The sequence below is a fragment of the Perna viridis genome, chromosome 7, assembly GCF_037379345.1.
Source record: "Perna viridis isolate PV_CMFRI_1.1 ecotype Kerala chromosome 7, ASM3737934v1, whole genome shotgun sequence".
NCBI classification, from domain to species: domain Eukaryota; kingdom Metazoa; phylum Mollusca; class Bivalvia; order Mytilida; family Mytilidae; genus Perna; species Perna viridis.
Genome location: NC_142451.1, coordinates 12,782,532 through 12,802,183, shown reverse-complemented (window position 1 = coordinate 12,802,183; position 19,652 = coordinate 12,782,532). Strand labels below are relative to the sequence as shown.

The 19,652-nt window shown below is 31.7% G+C and overlaps 1 protein-coding gene across 2 annotated transcripts in view; it reads left to right on the top strand.

Moving 5' to 3' along the window:
• Nucleotides 1-19,278, top strand: part of LOC148611374 (discoidin domain-containing receptor 2-like) — a 135,168-nt gene extending 115,890 nt beyond the window's left edge. For both annotated transcript variants that reach the window (XM_088591863.1, XM_088591864.1), the window contains 11 exons: nt 3,415-3,520; nt 8,009-8,150; nt 8,313-8,402; nt 9,589-9,736; nt 10,006-10,533; nt 11,211-11,327; nt 11,801-12,106; nt 12,779-13,125; nt 13,415-13,542; nt 14,878-15,310; nt 15,687-19,278. In XM_088591863.1, coding sequence (XP_088447989.1) covers nt 3,415-3,520; nt 8,009-8,150; nt 8,313-8,402; nt 9,589-9,736; nt 10,006-10,533; nt 11,211-11,327; nt 11,801-12,106; nt 12,779-13,125; nt 13,415-13,542; nt 14,878-15,310; nt 15,687-16,019 — 2,678 coding nt within the window. In that variant the 3' untranslated portion in view covers nt 16,020-19,278. The remainder of the gene's footprint in view (nt 1-3,414; nt 3,521-8,008; nt 8,151-8,312; nt 8,403-9,588; nt 9,737-10,005; nt 10,534-11,210; nt 11,328-11,800; nt 12,107-12,778; nt 13,126-13,414; nt 13,543-14,877; nt 15,311-15,686) is intronic.
• Nucleotides 19,279-19,652: the final 374 nt, after the last annotated feature.

Sequence of the window (19,652 nt, the reverse complement as noted above, 5' to 3'; positions counted from 1 at the left end):
TAAAGTGTTTACATTACACAATCTATACCCTGTGAACACTTGGCTGGATAATTGTTCACTCATCATTGTTATCTGTTTTCTCTTAGTGCTTTTTTCACATTAAAGAAAACACTGGACATGTTTTTTATATACAGCCTGAAGGACACACATACCCTTTGGGTGACAAGTCTGATTATTATGCATACTGTCTGGTGTGTAACACTAAAATTTACACCTTTAGTGACAAAAATACCATTTATATGCTAATTCTGATCTTTAGCTATCTCCTATTTTATTTTTACAAGAGTATCGAGGTTGAATGCATTGACTTAAAAGAGTAGAATGAAAATTTAAGCCATAATACACTTTTAACACATTTTACTGATAATGAAGAATGAGTATTTGTATAAAATATCAAATGCCATAGAAACAGACTGACAGGCATATTTACTTTCACTCCATAGAGTTTGCCCCCATTTATATTATAGGAGCAATATTAAGTTGCATTATTTACTGTAATGTCTCCTAACCATGACGTTAAACCCCAACAAACAAACCTATCCATGAAAATTTAGCAACTTCACATTGCAAAGTTTCCTAACTCTTGGAATCTCTCATGCACTCATTCTTTTTTTAATTAATATTTTTTAAGTTAACACTTCTATACACTCTTTTGTATTTCCATGAGCATTGCAAAGTAGGGTTTGGGATAGAACAAAGAAAATTTCCTTGCAGAAATGTATATAAATTATGCTCATTAACTACCATACAGTTAGCACGAAAAGTTATTTGCATTTTCTTCTTTTTAAGGTATGGGGCTTTTTTCCATAGTAATCTTTTAGAATTTCCATGTATATATACACATGTAGTAATGAGATGAACTCAATCTATTGAGTGACTATGTTAAAATAAGCTTGATGATTATTTAAGTGTTAAGCCTGCTTCCATCTGCTGGAATCCCACAGTGAGAATGTTATTAGGAGCTGACCAATGAGTAATGGTCAGTATTATCTATAATTCATCAGCCCATTATACCTCAGCCAGGGAGGAAATGACATGTACATGATTTATGGAGAATTTTGTGCAGGGAGATGGAATGAATTTTAATTATTTTACTGGAGTTCAGATGATTTTAGAGATATTAATGAATCATTCACTGTATCAATGATTTCAAAATAATTCCCTTTCTCTAAGATCCAGATTTATGTTCATAACATTGAAGGGCACTCCTTTTCTTGCAAATGCGGTTGAAAAATACAGAAACCTTATTATTACTAAATCCACAGACACCTTGAGTTTTCGTTTTGCAAATAATTTACCCACAGTTTTACACAGTTATACTCCCTGAGGCTTAGAATTTAAAAGTGGAAGTAAAATTTATCATTTTGAACCACATGCACTGTATAACAACATCCCCAGTTACATTATAGATGTATTTTACAGACCAATGTAGGTTTCCCACCTTTTCACCAATATACAACAGCTGTTTTGTATTATTGTTTTGATAATAACAGGAAACTACCTCATAACTGTGTACTGTAATAAAGATAGGTTTTGGCAGTTTGACCTCAAGTTCTTAAGCAATGGCATTTTTTTTGTGAAATTCTTTACAATAAAACAATGAACTAATCATGGAAGATTAACAATTAATAGAAGTTTACAGAGACACACTGTCTCTATCAGGCCATAAACTCAAGAAATTGGGAGAATCTATCAGAGTCTTTATCATTCACCATCATCACTGACATTAAAAGGTCAAGATCCTATGTTTTATAGTGAGGTTTAGACACCCCTGGATCTTATAAATACTTGAGAGTAAACACAAGTAACATCAATGTGAAGAACTAGACATAGAGTTATCTCCCTTCTCTGTTTATTTACTGATTAGTGATATTTATTATATAAAGCTTACATTCTACTAGAAATTCTCAAATGTCTTAGTAAATTTGAGAAAAGACAGAAAAATAAGCATAGGAAGGAAATAAATGATCTCACTTTGGTAGGAATGAACATTTATAAAATGGCAATATTGTTACAATGGGAAGGTTCTTTGTTTTGTATTGTATGCAAAGGAGATTGGAGGTTTACCTTACAGAATAAATGGTCTTTGGACTTGAATGTTAGAAACCATCTGGTAGTATTGACACTACAATTCTTTCCATTTTTTAGTTGTCATTGAATACATCAAACTCTTTGAAGCGGAAGAAATTAATGGACCCATACATCAGGCAAAAGAAAATGATACCTAATAGAAATTTAAACAGAATAGATTAAAGCCTCACTACATTGACTCAAATGTCAACTTTCTAAAAACCTTACGAGTAGGAACACTATTTCTTGTGCAAACTGCAGAGATGTTTTGTATACCATAACTGTTTTATAGTCCTACAAAACTATTAGGCGCCAAAGATGTGCATTAGACGTGTGGTTATCGCTCATCAGTATACATTAGGAAAGATGGATATACATGAATGTTCTCAAAAATCTTTTTTTTAATTGAATATCTTTTTAAAATCCTTTGAACCACTAAGTCAACAAAAATCATAATTGTATTGAGTATATCAGTGTTTTGGTAATGTTTACCTATTCATAAATCAAAGATCATTGACAAACATTTAGATGTTATCTACCTTTTAATTGGCTCAGCAATGGTACCATCTGTGTGGTCACAGGTGAATGGTCACCACACCTTATCATGTGGCTGAATAAAGTCATCAATTATGTGTATTGGGTGGTCAATTTTGGTGACAATGTATTCAAGCCATTGGGTAAATTTGTAAAAGTGATTTTATCTTCAAAATTAGGAATATAATACAGATAACAGAGAAGTGTGCCAAGTATTACTAGAGAACACACACTTGTTAAGACTTATGTGCCATCATATATGAATGAGTATACCCTGACAGACAATTGATGTATAGCTCTCATTAATAAACAATAGCTACAGTGAATGTCAAGGAGATAGAATCATGAAAACATTGTGCTGTATATGATTCTGATGTCTGTTATAGATGACCCTGTGTGTTGACTATAACCTTCTTTCACTGCATATGTTACTTATTTTTTATTTACCATCTTGTTATTTTGTAAAACATGCTTTTCAATATCCTTCACAGAAATATACATAAGCATTGATTATAAATCAAGTTTAATGAAAGTTCAATACAAGTAACATTGATTCTGGAGTAGAATCAGAGTTTTCAACAAAACTTTATAGTTGTGATACCAATAATCTCATTAAATTATTTAGGATATGAGCAACACATTAAAATTGAGATAGTATTACTTAATTGTTTCTTTATTACACTTGCAAGTTGTTGTTTGGCGATAATAAAAATATGATCTTTTTAAATTGACAAATTGCAGAAACACAATTTCAGATACCATCTGATAATATTACAGAAATAATGTAATTATCTTATTCTTATTTTACAGCACAATGTGAGAATCCTCTGGGGATGGAGAATTTCAAGATTCCTGATTCTGCCATTACTGCTAGCTCATCATATGAGGATAAATCAGTTGGTCCAAAGAGTGCTAGGTTAGTTAGAAACATTTAAGTTATCAGTCAGAGTTCTTTTAGGACTACATGCCAAGAAAAAAATCAATGCTCTGATGGGGAGGTCTATTGTGTGTCCACATTTTGCCTTGTCCTTCTTTCTCATTTAGATAAGTTATTATGTAGCACAGTCTTTACTCATCATAAACAGAAGGTCTGTTGTTTGTTGGACAGTTTAAGGATTGTTTGGAAGAGTTATTGCCCCTGACATACGGAGAATAAGTACCTTTGACCTCTGTGTCAGTGTTCAGTATATATGCTGAACCTCTATTTTTTTTCAGTTGTACTTGTGATAACAAAACAGTACTTTAAGTGGTTGGCAAATAGGATATTTTGGACTGTAATTAATCATAACTCCTGAAAGTGTGGATACTGTTGTGTACATGTAAGTCTTACACAAGATCAATCAGATTGTTACCAAGCAGTACAATATTGACTGCTAGGTCACTAGAGGTACATCCTAGTACAAACATGATCAGTTATATCTGGCTGCTTCTTGTACATGTACTATCATTCTGATTTTAAAGTACATGTATTATGCTTAAGAGCAATTGCCTTGTTAAAAATAAATTGAATTTGGTTTGTTGTCTTGAAAAGCAGGAAATGTTAACATAAGAAATCAAACATACATTTAGAAGAAATGATGATACTGAAGGTGAAATCATTAAACAATACCAAAATTAAATACACAAGAGAACAAACAAAAAAATACGATAAATACACAAAATGGCACAGACACTAATTACTATGGTGCTAATTTTAGAATAAAAGTTAAAAGTTTTCTGGGGTCTGTTGTTCAACTTGATCACTCTTATGTAAACTTTTTCCTTAATCAGTCTTTCAATACATTGCTCAATAAAATCAAAGACTAAGTATATTAACTTTAAAAATACCCCCAGAAAAAAACAATAACCTTGAACCCTATATGTGACCTTTATTCTTATCCATGCTAAGGGATCTTACATGTATGTTTGTTTAGATTTTAATTGAAAGCTGATGTTTTTAGTGAGTCTATTACATAACTCTAGTAGTGTAAATTAATGAAGAATTACTCAAGAGCCAAAGAGATTTATCCTGTTTTCTGGAAGTTCTGTTATGCAATTATGATGTTTATTATATTGTGAAAATTTTGAGAATGTATCTTTGATGTTGAGTTAGGAAGATGATTATGATTTGTTGTGTAAGCTTTAGTGCCACTAATGTTACCATTATTCCATGTTATTGCTGTTTTTAAGAGGAAGCACTTTGTTTTTGAAATGATCTTTGTACTTAGCTGTTAAAAATAAGCCTAATAGTAACCTAAGCGTGCTAGCATTGAATTTCTAGATGTTCCACTCCCTGGAGGATCAATTCTCTGCTTCACCATATTCCTATCTAACCTTTTTATCGCCATTTCTAACGAGATCGATGAAGGAATAAAAAACGTTGGGTACACATAGAGACATTTAACATCTATCAGAGGAATAAATTGATTTTATTTCATAATTCATCAAGATATGATCTACTACACATCCCTTCTTCGCCTAGGATGCATTTAATCAATTCTAGGTTCAGTTTACTGCTTATTGTTTTGTTATATATTGATAATCATGCAATATATGATGGAAATTGTTGATTTATATGATAAAAAGGTAACAAATGAAACAGAAATTGTCATCAGGTTTTAATGAATACTTGTAATAACAATCTCATGCAATAAATACAGTTTCCAGGAAATTGTCTTGGGGCGAAATGCTATGTTAGTTCCCTGATCGGCTAACCTGATAAGGCATACAAGTACAATAGCATGCAGAATGTGTCAGTATTTCAATCTTTCTGCATTACATAGTGGAATAGATTTATTGGCATTTCTCGTGTTAGCAGTTAAGTTCCATGCAATTTCCGTAATGCAACTTCAGTGACGTGGAAGAATTTGTCATTTCCAGAGTATGATTATGGATAATTGCATCCAAGCTTCAGGTCACGAAAATAAAACGAAAGGCAAAAACCTAATGGATTGACAGTGCAGCATTCCGATACAGAACTTAGTCTTCTGTAATGCATCATTGTATTATGAACAGTCACTGCACCTGAATATTCTCTATATTAAAGTCAAATGTTCATGAATTTCAAATCACCTTTTCTTTCTGGTTCTAATATTTAGCTTATTGTATCTCTGTATTGTAGGAACTATGTTGATGGTGTAGTTTTCAGATTGATTTACTTTGTTGATCTATTGTTTATAAGGCTGCATGATTTAAGTTGATTTCCCAACTGTAATGTTGAAGCTACATAGACAAGTTTTTCTCTTGCTTGAATTAAAATTATGAGGATAAGGTCTGCTTTTGTAAACCAAAGTTCTTTAGTAGTTAATAGCCTACCACCTCACTTACAATTCTATCACTTGTGAAGTGTTTTTGGTGGGTAAGCTGTATGATCTATATAGCCCTTCATACTATAAATCTCTAAACCACCTACCACATGGCCGTAGTTTGATTGTCAAATGATGGAGCTAATTGTCCAATTTTATACCTGTTTACTGTTTCTATTAGATTAGTACATAATTTGATATACAACGAACCCATGAGGAATGCAGCCAAATCTTTTGAAGATTCTGTGTATTGTAAAGTAATATGAAGAATCTTAGTGAACGCAGCATTTCCTGGTTTAGATTTCTATACCATATCTCCTCTTGGTTTGATACGCAACATAAAAATAGAACTTTACAGCAAGTCAGAAATTACTCTTATAGAGACTTGCAAACAAACCCTGAGAAATATTTGTTTATTCCAAATGCAAAAAGGGGTACAGGACATGTAATTTTTAGTATTAAAAAATTGTGTTATTTTAAGAAAATCAAACAGAATTTATTTTTTATTTCAGGATGAATATGGGCAACATAAATTAGTGGTCCTTTTCACAAAAAATTGTTCATCTAAAAATAGTCATAAGTCAAAGTATTGTGAGGTCTTAACCTTTGAATAATTTTACTAATACGATTTTTTTGTGAAAAGGACCACTGTGTCTAACTTCTGAGCATCCCATTGGTAGATTTGGTTTGAATATCTAATATTATTCTGCAGTAAAGCTTTCATTATACATATGGCTTTGGTTCAACCAGCATTGCCATTTCGCAATTTGAAGAATTCCTTTCACACGATTTCATGGTTAAGTGCAGATAAACAAGGAAATTACAAGATTGAAACAAAAATATACTTGGCAGAGTCAGATGAAAAACATGCTGAGAAAAGAACAACATCCAGTTTAAGTAACTTCTTGCATTGTTTAGCTACCTGTCAGAGCCTAAACTGATAATGAGCGATTGCAACGCCTAAAAACATAAGTTTTTGCCATTTTCTGCACATCTTTCCCCAGAACACTTAACAGACTTGGAAATGTAGTCAGATAAAGTAATTAAGATTTCGACTATTTACATCTTGAAGACCTGAAATCTAAAAATAAAACCTTGGATACTACCATGGCTTAGGTCCCAATATCCTATATGTTTGGCTATTAAAATTTCAGTCTCAAACGATTTAATTTAACATTTTTGGTGATTTTTTTGCCTTTCCATTTTAACTTCATAATCTTTAAAAGATTAAGAAGATTACTCTCTCAGAACAAAACATAATAGCTGCCAAGATTTTGTTCCTTCATGCTTATCGATTAAACCATTCATTTTTTTCACTTCCTCGGTATTTTCAACGTTGAACACTTTGCCTTATCTATTGAGCAACAATAGAACAGCTCAGATTGTTGCCAGTTGCTATAATTGGGAAGTATTTATTGGGACAGAAGTTGCCTTTATAATAAGTAATTGGCAGATTTTTATCAAGCCAGACTAGACATATTATGGAATAATTAGTACTGTAATTACCTTACACAGATACCTGTAATGTACTGATTTATTTAATTAGGAAAACCTGGCAGCTGAATGTGTTCAAATCATATCAGCCTCCAGATTTACTGATATTCTTGCGAAATTCAGGTTAAGTAGTTGGCTGCTTATATTATAGTGATAAGCAGGGATCAGTGGAGCTCAGACTAATTTTTAGACGGCCGATAAAACTACAGTATTTCAGCTTCAACTCTTTTTATTTCTGCCCTTTTGCATGTCCTGTTTTTTCAGTTGATATTAGGGCAAGATTCCAGATGCATAAGTGCTATGTAAACAGTGAATGTTAACCTTGTTCAGGGCTGTAATTCTCACAGGATTTGCAGGATGTTCAAAACTGCGTAATTTTTAGCAAAATTCTTGTGAATGAGTTTTATGATCTACTGATTTTTCCTTATGATCTTTGTGGAAAAATCTTGTGCTATATAAAAGTTAGAGCTTGACCCAAATACATTTAAAAGAAGTTTGGTCTATTGTTATTACTTGTTTAGAAAATATCTGTGACTTAGAAAATTTAGCATATTTTAGGAACAACAGTCTTTTTGTGTCTTTTTTCCAAATTTAGCAGTCTTTAACTAGCATTGATTATTTTACAGGATCAGACAAGAGCTATATGGAGGAGCTTGGTGTCCTAAACAGATTATTACAAAGGAATCATATGAGTATTTACAGATTGACCTTGGAGAACTGACTGTCATTACGAAGGTTGAAGTTCAAGGTCGTTTTGGTAATGGCCAGGTGAGTGCTTAGTTTTACATTACTACACACCTGTTCTGCACAGTTTTGAAAATATTTTCTGTTTTAACTGCAAGGAATTAATATGATAAAAGAATTGTTTGTTATTTTACATAATGCTAAATTTAATTATCTTGTGTTTTTCTATTTTTTTTTCATTTGAAGGGTCAGGAATACACAGAATATTTCCTACTGGAATTCCAACGAGAAGATGATGGCGAATGGGTCAGATTTAAAAATAGAAAAGGGATTGAGGTACTAATAGGTTTTACTTAATTAAAAAATGGATAGATAATAAAACTCAAAAGAATTTGCTGCAGTAAGAAGATTATTGAAATACTGTTGATTAAAAGTAGATACATTTTTTGTGTGTGTTTTTTTTTAATATTTTTTCTACATCATATGGTCCTTTGTTAAGACAGGGTTGCAGCTGCAGTAATTACTATTCTAATTTCGATTTTTTGTTTTCATCCCAAGAAACCTGTGTTCGAATGAATTAGCAACAATGAATTCATACTACCATTACTGAATTTACAGTCAACTGATTGTAAAGTAGTATATATATTTATTAGTTCTCTTACAAATAATTCTCCTGCAACTCTGGCAGATTTATTTAAAAATAATACCAAGCAATAAGTGTCATTTTTATTCATGGTTGCACTTGTGCTGATCATGCAGTTTTTGTATCAATATTTATTTCATTTTAAAGATGCATAATCTTGAAGTATATCGGAAAATAATCTGTTTACACTATAATGTTACCAAGAAGTTTTATTGAATTTTCCGGCCTTGCCGTCAAGTTCGTGTTTCACATTATTGAAACAGTCGCCATTGTTCTCTTTTCTTTGACATGAAAATGGCAGCTCGTTACAAAAGACCTGAGAAGTGGTGATGAATTTCAATCACTACTCATTGATTATTTTTTTTCCTGAATTATTTTGTTTGTGGTCTAAGGGAGATAATTTTACTCAATCTGGTTTTATTGAGGTAGCTGGCCTTGATCTAATTTCATGCATTAAAAACAAGAATTGTTAAATTGTTGAAATAAAATCTAATTAATCAATAAGTTGTTTTGATTTTTATATTTATTTTTTTAAAAGTTTTGTAATTTTGTTTCCATGTTTTACAGTTGAACTTTTATATCTGGATCATTTACATTTGATTGTACAGTTTGAATATAAATGAAACTATTTCTGTGTTCAAAATTGCAACATAATTAAGCAATTTTATAGGATATGCAGTTATACCTAGCTGTTCAGCTGACAAGGTTATATTTGTTACTAGTGACACATACTCAAAATTAGAGGATACAAATCTGACTTATATAAACTGTATAATGCAGTCAGCCTTGAGAAGTACATGTATGTGTACATTCAAACAACTACCATTAAGTCCTGATGTTTTTTATTTACATATGTGACAGCTGTACTTTTCTTTTTAGCATTTTAAAGGTAACACCAACACATACTTGACAGAGATGTGTGAAGTGGACCCACCAATTGTCTGTAAGCGTATCAGATTTATTCCATTTAGTCAGAATAGACGGACAGTCTGTATGAGAGTAGAGCTGTATGGCTGTAAATGGACTTGTAAGTTTTCGTTTCTGTTTGCTAGGTTAAAGTAAAGCAACTTGGTTTTAGTTCTGACATACCCCTATTGTAATGCCCTAACAGGGTACTTTTGGCATAAAAAAAGTGTTGGCAAATTAATTATTCTTCACATTTCTGTATTCAATTAACATAGTATTAATTATGATCAGACAGGTATGCTTTATAAAACTGTTACTTACTTGATATAAAATGTACTGTTTTACCTCTGCTGGAGTAGTCTTTATGAAAATATGATTTCTATTCCACAGCTGGTGTAGTGACTTACTCCATGCCACAGGGAGATAAACGAGGTGCTGAAGTTGACTTGTATGATTTTACTTATGATGGAATATTTATGAAAAATTTCCTATCAAACGGTTTAGGACAGTTGGTTGATGGAGAGATTGGTATGGATAATTTTAGGTCTGACAAACATAATTTTGGTATCAAGGGATATGACTATGTTGGGTGGAAAAATGATTCATTGATTCGTAACAAGCCTATTGAAATTACATTTAAGTTTGAACAAGTACGGAACTTCTCATCAGTCATGCTCCATGCCAACAACCACTTCAGCAAAGATGTTCAAGTGTTCAGAAGGGCTGTGATATATTTTAGTGTTGGAGGGAAATATTTCCAGAATGATCCAATTATCTTTAATTATCAAGAGGACCAGTTCATTGAATATGCTCGTAATGTGGACATAAAACTGAAACATCGTGTAGGAAGATATGTCCGCATATTACTCTACTTCGAATCCAAGTGGATTATGATCAGCGAGGTTGATTTTAAATCTGGTATGTTAGTAACATTGTAATTGTGTTTCATGCTAGCTGTAAAATACTGTGGAAGTATTATTGTTTGTGGGGTTCCAATTTTCATGGTCTTTGTGTATAGGGCAAACCACAGAATTTGGTTCCATTTCTCATTTATTTGTATGTTGCATATGTTCAAACCATGAATTCAAGAACCCGCAAACAATTATCCCAAATCCGGGAAAACTTGTACCCACAAATTAAAGTATCTTCACAGTATTTATTACTTTTAACCATTTATGTGCTAAATACAATCAAGTACCACAACAATGGATGTACTGTACAAATTTAGATTTAAAAATAGCCAGCTAATGTATTGTAAGATTTTTTGTGAAAATTAGATGTTTTGTCATTTTCATCAATCTTCCATTTTTAAAAATCATTTTGAGTCTTATTAGATTATTTTATAATAAAATTATCAAATTAGATATTTAATGGTTTTAAACTGTTCCATTAAAATAGATGTGTTCGATCCATTTTCCTATACTGAAAACTAATAATTTAAGATTCAAATACTTTTACATTCTCTGAAGCAATGAAAATTCACAAACTCCCAACAAAAAATGATAAATTATACCTTCATATATACATATATATATGTAATTAAACAAATACATTTTATAATTATATGTAAAACCTGACTTTGTTTTATTCTATAGAACCTGCTGGTAATAATTATACCGAGGAAATACCTCCACCAACCACAAAAGGACCAACACGCCCACAAATTGACTTTGAGCCAATACCACATACTCCTGATCCTTACAATGGTATAGGTTAGTAAATAAACCTCAATGTTAGGATTTACCCTAGTCTTTCCTAAATGATTCAAATTTTGACCAATGAGATGCTGGAAATTTAAAATTTTAAGAAAAACTCAAAGATTTGAGGAAATTCCCATTTTTTATTTTATTTTTTTATTAAAACCAGGGTCTGATACTTTAGAGTATTTTTAGACTATTTGTAAAGAATGGGTAAAATTTCCCACATGTCTCCTGTAAATTGCTTTTGTTGATATTTGATATGAATGTGTTGATTTTTCAGTAACTGAAAAGACACTTAGTTTAAAATTTTCATAGCAACCATGTTGCAACGTAGTTTTCATAAGAAATCCATTATAATTTGATTTATTGATTTCAATGCCGAATCATCTTTGCTGATGCTTTCAATGATCTGGAAATAAAAGGTAGAAATGGTGAACAAACTTGTATGAAAAGACGATAACAGTAATGAATCATTCTAATTTTAGATGATTCCCCAGATATTCCACCATCGAAGGAAGCCACTCCTGATGACAATATTATTGCTATTATCGTTGGTACCCTGGCAGCTTTGATATTTATCTTGTTTGCCATAGTGGCTTCCATTATATGGCGACAGAGGCGAAGTAAACAAAATAATAATCGCCACAGTCTGAAACCTGCGGTGGATAGGAATATGCCAATCAACATGAATGATATTCGGAATGGCAAAGTTTCAAATGGGAATGTTTACAACAGTGTGGCAACCGAAGAAATGGAATGTGATCCCCAACTTTGTAATGGTGATAAATTATGTAAGTTTTTTTTTTTTTTCCGAAAATCATTTTGAAATTGGATACCTTAAAATGGTGTTACATTGAAATGATTAAATCTCTGTATCAGTGCAAAATTGAAATAGCAGAAAATTATCTTCATACTCCAGCATTAAGTTGTCATGCTTTAATGCATTCAATAAAGCAATGAGATAATTCCAGCAAGATTTTGGTAAACAAGATTAATTATTACAGTGATATTACAGATTTATATCATCATTAAGTAATAATGGGTGTTCATTCAGATTAAATTCCACACTGAAACCAGAGTCCACATGTAAGCACCTGCACTACACTCATGGTAATGGCATATCACTTCAGGATTTGTTTATCTAACTGTGGTAGACTCAGAACTGAACATCTGCTTCTATGGAGGAAGATGTTACACGGCTTCATAAGACACTAGACTCAGTCTTACATCCCAGGTGTATCAGTGTTTCCTGTATGTAGATGTGTATAAGAGAAAAAAACATTTTGGCAACTTTTTACTGAACTTGTCAGAAATCTGCAGCTAAAGTTATTAGCATGATGTTGATAAGCTTGAAATTCCATTTTCTCGTAGCATACAGTCTAACTATAGTTTGATTTTCTTTGTAGAAATACATGTATCTGCAACAATATCAAGTATAATTCAGTTTGTTTTTTCAATTTAAGATTCCAGAGACTATGCTGTACCTGATGTTACCAAATCAGCTTTAGTTGTAGCACTGCCCCCTCAACCCCCTCAGCCACATAATAGAGGCACACTAAATCCTGCTCAGGCTCAGCCATTGATGTTGAACTCCCTCGATAAACCACCAACCTACGATGCTTTGTATGCTGCTGCTGATGTGATCAATGTACAAGTTCCCAACATTCCCAGTCTACAAGGAGTCAGTGGAAACAATGTTTATGCTGTTCCTAATGCTGAAATCCTCCTTACATTGGAGCACTCAGTGGCACAGTTTCCTAGGGATAATCTTCAGTTTATTGAAGTGCTAGGTGAAGGACAATTTGGAGAGGTTTGTGTACATACAAAATCTTTAGTCTTTAATACGGCAAATTTAGCAAAACTATATTCTGTATATAATTAATAAGCAACTAAAAAAAGGGTTAGGCAATATTCTTTTGTCGTAAATCAGTTGCTTAGTAGCTACTCTTTTAAAGATTTGTGTACTGTTATGTGTTTTTTTTTAAGCCATAGAAAGCCATAGGGAGAAGTTAGCAGTAAATGAAACACTGTGAGCTATTAAAGCATTTTTACTGCTTCGTAACTTTATAAATGAAAACATGTACTGTGTTAATTTGTAGGTCCATTTATGTGAGGCATTAAATGTTAGCGAGTTTCTGAACGATGACTACTTCATAAACAGAAATAGTAATAGACCAGTTCTGGTAGCTGTTAAAATGTTACGGAGAAATGCTGATGATCGAGCTAGGTAAATTGAATATATGAGTCATGATACAATGTATAGCGATGAAAAATATTTTTGAAAAATTGAGGTATTTTGACCATAGAGAGGAAACCATACTGTTTACCTATAAAATTGCTATAGAATACCATATCTGTAAGAGAAAAACATTTATTTTAACCTTTTTAACAAATACTAGTTGAAAACATGAATTAGAAATCTGAAAATCTGTCTGCTTGTAAAGTGTTCATTCATAAGTCATTACGCTTTTTGCTTATACTTCTGTATACAATAATCACTGTCTACTCAAGACTCATCAGTGTCATTCAAATTGAAATAGATGAATTCTACGATGAACTTTTGGATACAATAAATAGCCTTTCTATCTTGAATTTCTGGAGACAAGTAGACTTGTTTAAACTCTACATGAACTGAAATATTGTTTAAAACTGAATCTGTAATTTCTGGTACAATTAATATTAAGAGGTTCATATTAAAATGAACTATCCTGGTAAGATATATGTGTTCGCTTAATAACGTAAGTTCTCCCCAAAACAGCCAGATGGCACAGCTTTTTATGTAACATAGCTAAAAACATAGCTAAAAATATTGGTAAAGTCTTTCATAAATGGTTTTGTTACATCCTTGGAAACAAATTTGAATGGGAAAATAGGTTTTAGTTTGTCTGTCTGTCCATCTTTTGTCCACAACTTATCCTATGATAAACTCAATAGATTATCCTTGAACTTTATACTGTTATATATCATAAAAATACTGCTGCTCATTAGATTCTCATGAAACTTTAGTGATAGATCCAACACAAGCAAAACTATTTTACTTGATTCACAATCAAATTGGAAAACTTTGTGACAGAACATGTGAAATTTTCAGTTTAAGTTCAGTAACTCACATGAATGTCAGGTGAAGCTCGATTCACATAAATTTTATGTTATCAATATTTGTATGTAGTGGTAAGTCCTTACTTAGATACAGTGGTAAGTCCTTACTTAGATACAGTGGTAAGTCCTTACTTAGATGCAGTGGTAAGTCCTTACTTAGATACAGTGGTAAGTCCTTAGATACAGTGGTAAGTCCTTACTTAGATACAGTGGTAAGTCCTTACTTAGATGCAGTGGTAAGTCCTTACTTAGATGCAGTGGTAAGTCCTTACTTAGATACAGTGGTAAGTCCTTACTTAGATGCAGTGGTAAGTCCTTACTTAGATGCAGTATCTGATCATTATATCGAGATGTGCTTATTGTTAGAAATTTGAGTTGTCTTGTTCCATCTGAAGATATGGCTTTGAATGTATTAAGTATCACACATGTTGAATATCTTTATCTGAATCTTTTCATATTTCAGGGCTGATTTCCACAAAGAAATAAAGATCATGTCACAGTTAAAGGATCCTAATATTGTTCGTGTTCTTGGAGTTTGTACACGTGAGGAACCATTGTGTATGATCGTTGAATATATGAAATATGGTGATCTGAATCAATTCTTATTGGACCATGTCCCAGAAAGTCCTGTTGCCCAGGCTACAAATGCTAAAACTTTGAGTTATGGTTGTTTAATTTATATGGCATCACAAATTGCATCGGGAATGAAGTATTTAGAATCTTTGAATATGGTACATAGAGACTTGGCAACTCGTAATTGTTTAGTGGGAACAAACTATACAATAAAAATATCAGACTTTGGAATGAGTAGGAGTTTGTATAGTGCTGACTACTATAGAATCGAAGGACGAGCTGTGTTGCCCATTCGATGGATGGCATGGGAAAGTATTTTACTGGTATGTCTTCATTTGTCAATTTTAGAGTTTGTAATATGATCATGCATTATCTACAGTACAATAGTAGATTTGTGTTTATAAATTGGAGTTCATAGTTTTAATTGTGACTTTAATTTTAGAAGAGAGGAAAATTTTTACAGTTCAATAGATCTATTTTTGATATATTTGTCAATACATATGGATTTAAACTTTTAATATTGGAAGAAGTACAAAATGTACTTTGTATAGGAGTTTAAGTATAAACAAAAGCTGCTTTAAGATTCCTACTACTATATCATTTGCATATCAAATTTTTTGTGTACAATTTAAAAAAAAGGTCAAATTGAATGAACCTTTTTTAATGTATTGGATTGTAATCATTATTATTCTTCTTTAGGGCAAGTTTACCACAAAGAGTGATGTTTGGTCATTTGCTGTGACATTGTGGGAAATTCTGACTTTTGCCAAGGATCAACCATATGACGCATTAACTGATGAAATGGTGATTGAAAATGCAGGACATTACTATAGAAATGATAAACAAGAGGTCTACCTGCCTCATCCTCCTAACTGTCCAAAAGAAATCTATGACTTAATGTGCGAGTGTTGGAACAGAAGTGAAAGTGCTCGTCCTACATTTAGAGAAATTCATATGTTCCTTCAGAGGAAAAATATGGGATATAATCCAAAAGACGAAAAAATGAATCAGATCAAAGTTCCAATATGTTGACTAGGAAAACCAAATTATGTCCGGAAAACATTAAATACTAGTCAACAGGTAGTGAAATTAAACATGCTGTGATGTCATGGACTTCAATTTGAAGCCACAAGATTTGCCATGATGGCATTTCAAATTATTTTACTGCCTGAATAGCTTTAAAGTTAGTGCTACTTACGGTGAAAACTCATTAAAACAGTGATCTCACATTTCAGCACTAAAGAGTCTGTGTATTCCAGAAAAATCCATTTTATCTGTGATGTTAAGTTATGGAGGTGGTGCTCCAGTAAAAGGAAGATGATTAGTAGATGCAGGGTGTGCCCTCAGAGTGGGAGGAATATATGGAAGCTGTTCCATCAATTGATTTTTGATAAGCACTCATGTTGAGATCCAATGATACATATGTTGAACAGTATTTTGTGAAGAGACTATACTTGCTTGTTGTTTATGTTCGACTACAGCTTAGAAAAAAATTAAACATATAATTTTTCTTAATAGCTTAATAAATCCAATTTTAGATCTGTTCATATTCTGTAATGTTTATCCCCTCAAGTTTCCAGCTGTTAATGTAGTTTTTGAAACAGTCTAAGTTTTCAAATCTAGAGTTAGTGTTGTGACTGACAAACACTTGATAATTTTTCAAAATTGCTAAAATCCTGCCTAATGATAAACCATATCGCTGTCATTTAGCCTGTGAATGCAATTACTATAGAAGTGGTTTTTTTGTAAAAGTATTATGCAGCCTGTTTTGCATTTGAGAACTGCTTGGTGATGCTCCCTATTACTCTAACTTGCCATTTTGGTATTGATAAATTTTGTACCAGAAAATACCTTTTTATATCTTTGGTTTGTGCTTTTACAAATATTTATAAATTAATCTTAAAAAATCAAAACAGAGTTGATGAAGATGATTTTAGTCAAATTGGAACCATCAAGCTGCTAACTATAGATGGAGCTGAATGACAGTAGATACAGCTAAGCAACGAAATGTATGTATGCCCCTATAATGTACCTCATTACGATCAGAAATCAGCTTGTTGCAATCGTTATAATGTGACTACATTGATGTAAATTTGATCATTTGATTACAGTAATTACTTGTAATTTTTGTCATCCAATCACCTTTCTCATTCTATAGTAGACAACACTTTTGAGACATTTTCTTTTTTTTCATTTTTTTATAATTTCATATTATTTTTACAAAACTATGGTTTTATAAATTAGTGTGCCATATATATAGAGAATAAATATTTTGCAAATTAATCATATCACAACAAACTGATATTTGTTTACATTTATGTGAAGGTGCTGGCACACATGCTTGCTTTTGCAATTTACAAAACATATTATAAATTACTGCTCAGAAAAGCTGTTTTTAAAATAAGTAAATTATCTCCCCTTGATTACACATGATTTGTGTATGTGTTGTTTATGATTAAGATGTATTTATTGTTAATGATTGTGCAATAGAGAGAGATCATTTTAAATGTACATAATCCTCACATCACTTTGCAGCGTTATTAGTGATAGTTGGTGACCATTCTTTATGTGACTTACAGTGTTAGATATTTTGCCACTTGTTGATAAAACTAAGCTCTACTATTACGGTCAGTTATCAATAGTACTTGGGTTACCAGTTGCATACTGTCAATGTTGACACCAAACTAATGATACCTGTTTATTTAATTATATGCCTGGTATGTTTACTTTTAAATAAATTGAAGCAGATTTTTTGTTTTATTGTTTAAGTCTTCACATCTCTTTTTTTTTAGTACAATATAATGCATCCAATTAGTTTCTAAGTAATTTTGTATCTGTTGTCTCTTTCTGATAGGAATGTTAAATGTTATTTTGTTCTTTTTTGCACCCGTAAGATACTTCTTGAAAAAGAACTTACTTGCTTCAATGATGTGTACATGTTTTGTAACCTGGGTCATAGAAAAGCTTTGAATGTATGTAAATGAGTGTAACCCAAAGCAATTGTGATAATGGAAGACCCAAGACAACAAGTGGTACTAAAACAGACTGTCAGGAGAAGATAACTCAGTCATCAGTAGGTTGTGAAGTCCTTTCATTGTTGTCAAAGGGAAATAACTCAATGAAAAAAGATGTTAAAGTTTGTTAATAAACAACTTCAGTTTTACTTTCCTCTGAATAAATTATAAATTAAAATGATTTGTTTCTCTTTGACATCAATGGTAATTTGTTACTGTAGATGAAATATCTATATTTTTATATATTGTTTCATTGCCACTCTTATCATTTTGTCAATTTCAAAAGCTTATAGAATTTTGGTGCTGTTTATTTTGTCATTGTAAATACAGTTTATGTATGTGCTAGTATTGCTCATCACTTCATTTAAAGTAAAACATAAAAAAATAAAATTCCAAATGGAGTTCATATGTACTTGCTAATGGATATTTTCCTAATCCCTCAGAACATTTTGAAATTTAAGATGCACTATATTTTGAAGGCCAGTGTCATATATATTTGACACTATGACCTCTGTTGTTTTAAGTTTTAGTTTGTTTTGACCAATAACTCATCATACTTTCATTACATTATTTTCACTAGAAGTATTTTTCATTAAATTTTGAATTATCATTTACCATCTATACTGTTGTAAAATAGCAGTGTTTCTAAACATAGACTCAAAGTAATTGACCTGTTTGTGGATGTTAGTGACTTTGGTAATCTTATTTTGGTTGTATAGAACAAGAATTTAAAAAAAATAATAATGTATACACATGTCCATAAACATGGCTTTTTAAAGTCATCACATGAATATTCATTGAAATTTTATAGATAAATTATTCTTTTCGTATTGATTCAGAGTGTGCTAGATCTTGACCCAGGTCAATCAGCTGGTCACATAAATAGATGCTTGTGACATTTTCTGGTGTTGTATGCACAACCTCATTGCAACCAATTAAGAAAGTTGTCTTCCCTCCTTTGTTCATACCAATTTTGTATTTTTATAGATAGAGAATAGTTTTAATTTTTTAACAATTCACTATTGAAGTCTAGTCCCATTATGATTTGAAAGGAGCTCAGTGATTGGTTGGATATGTCTGGATTGGTTGATGATTGACATTGATCAGAATGAAACAATGGTGGAATAAGATGTTTCAATAAGTAGAACTGAGTATTTCTATTTTGTTTTTTTTTAAGTGCTACAATTTTCTCATTGCATAGAAATATGTTTACTGTTTTTCTTAATGTATATTTTGTTTTGTCTGTATTGTATGTAAATAAAAGATTACAATGTGAAGATTGTTTATATACATGTAACATAATAACAGGCATGCAATACCAAAAGCTGTTGCTAGAACCTCTTAAGAGTAATAGTAAAAAGATAAAGCACTAAACCAAAGCAAATAACATAAAACCCACAACAACAACAAAAATAGAATCACATAAAACGATGAAAAATATATTAAAAATGTAATTGTATGAGAGTGATGAAGACAATACCATGTAAGAAGTGATGTTGTCCTCTGGAACAGGGAAATGTTCTTTTTTTAATTTACTTACCTGTCTCTGAATGTGCTCCAAGAGCATAATTTTTTAAAATAGGTCCATGAACAAGATTTATCATGGCTGTTCATGCATGCACAATTCTTCTGATGACTTCATTTGAATACT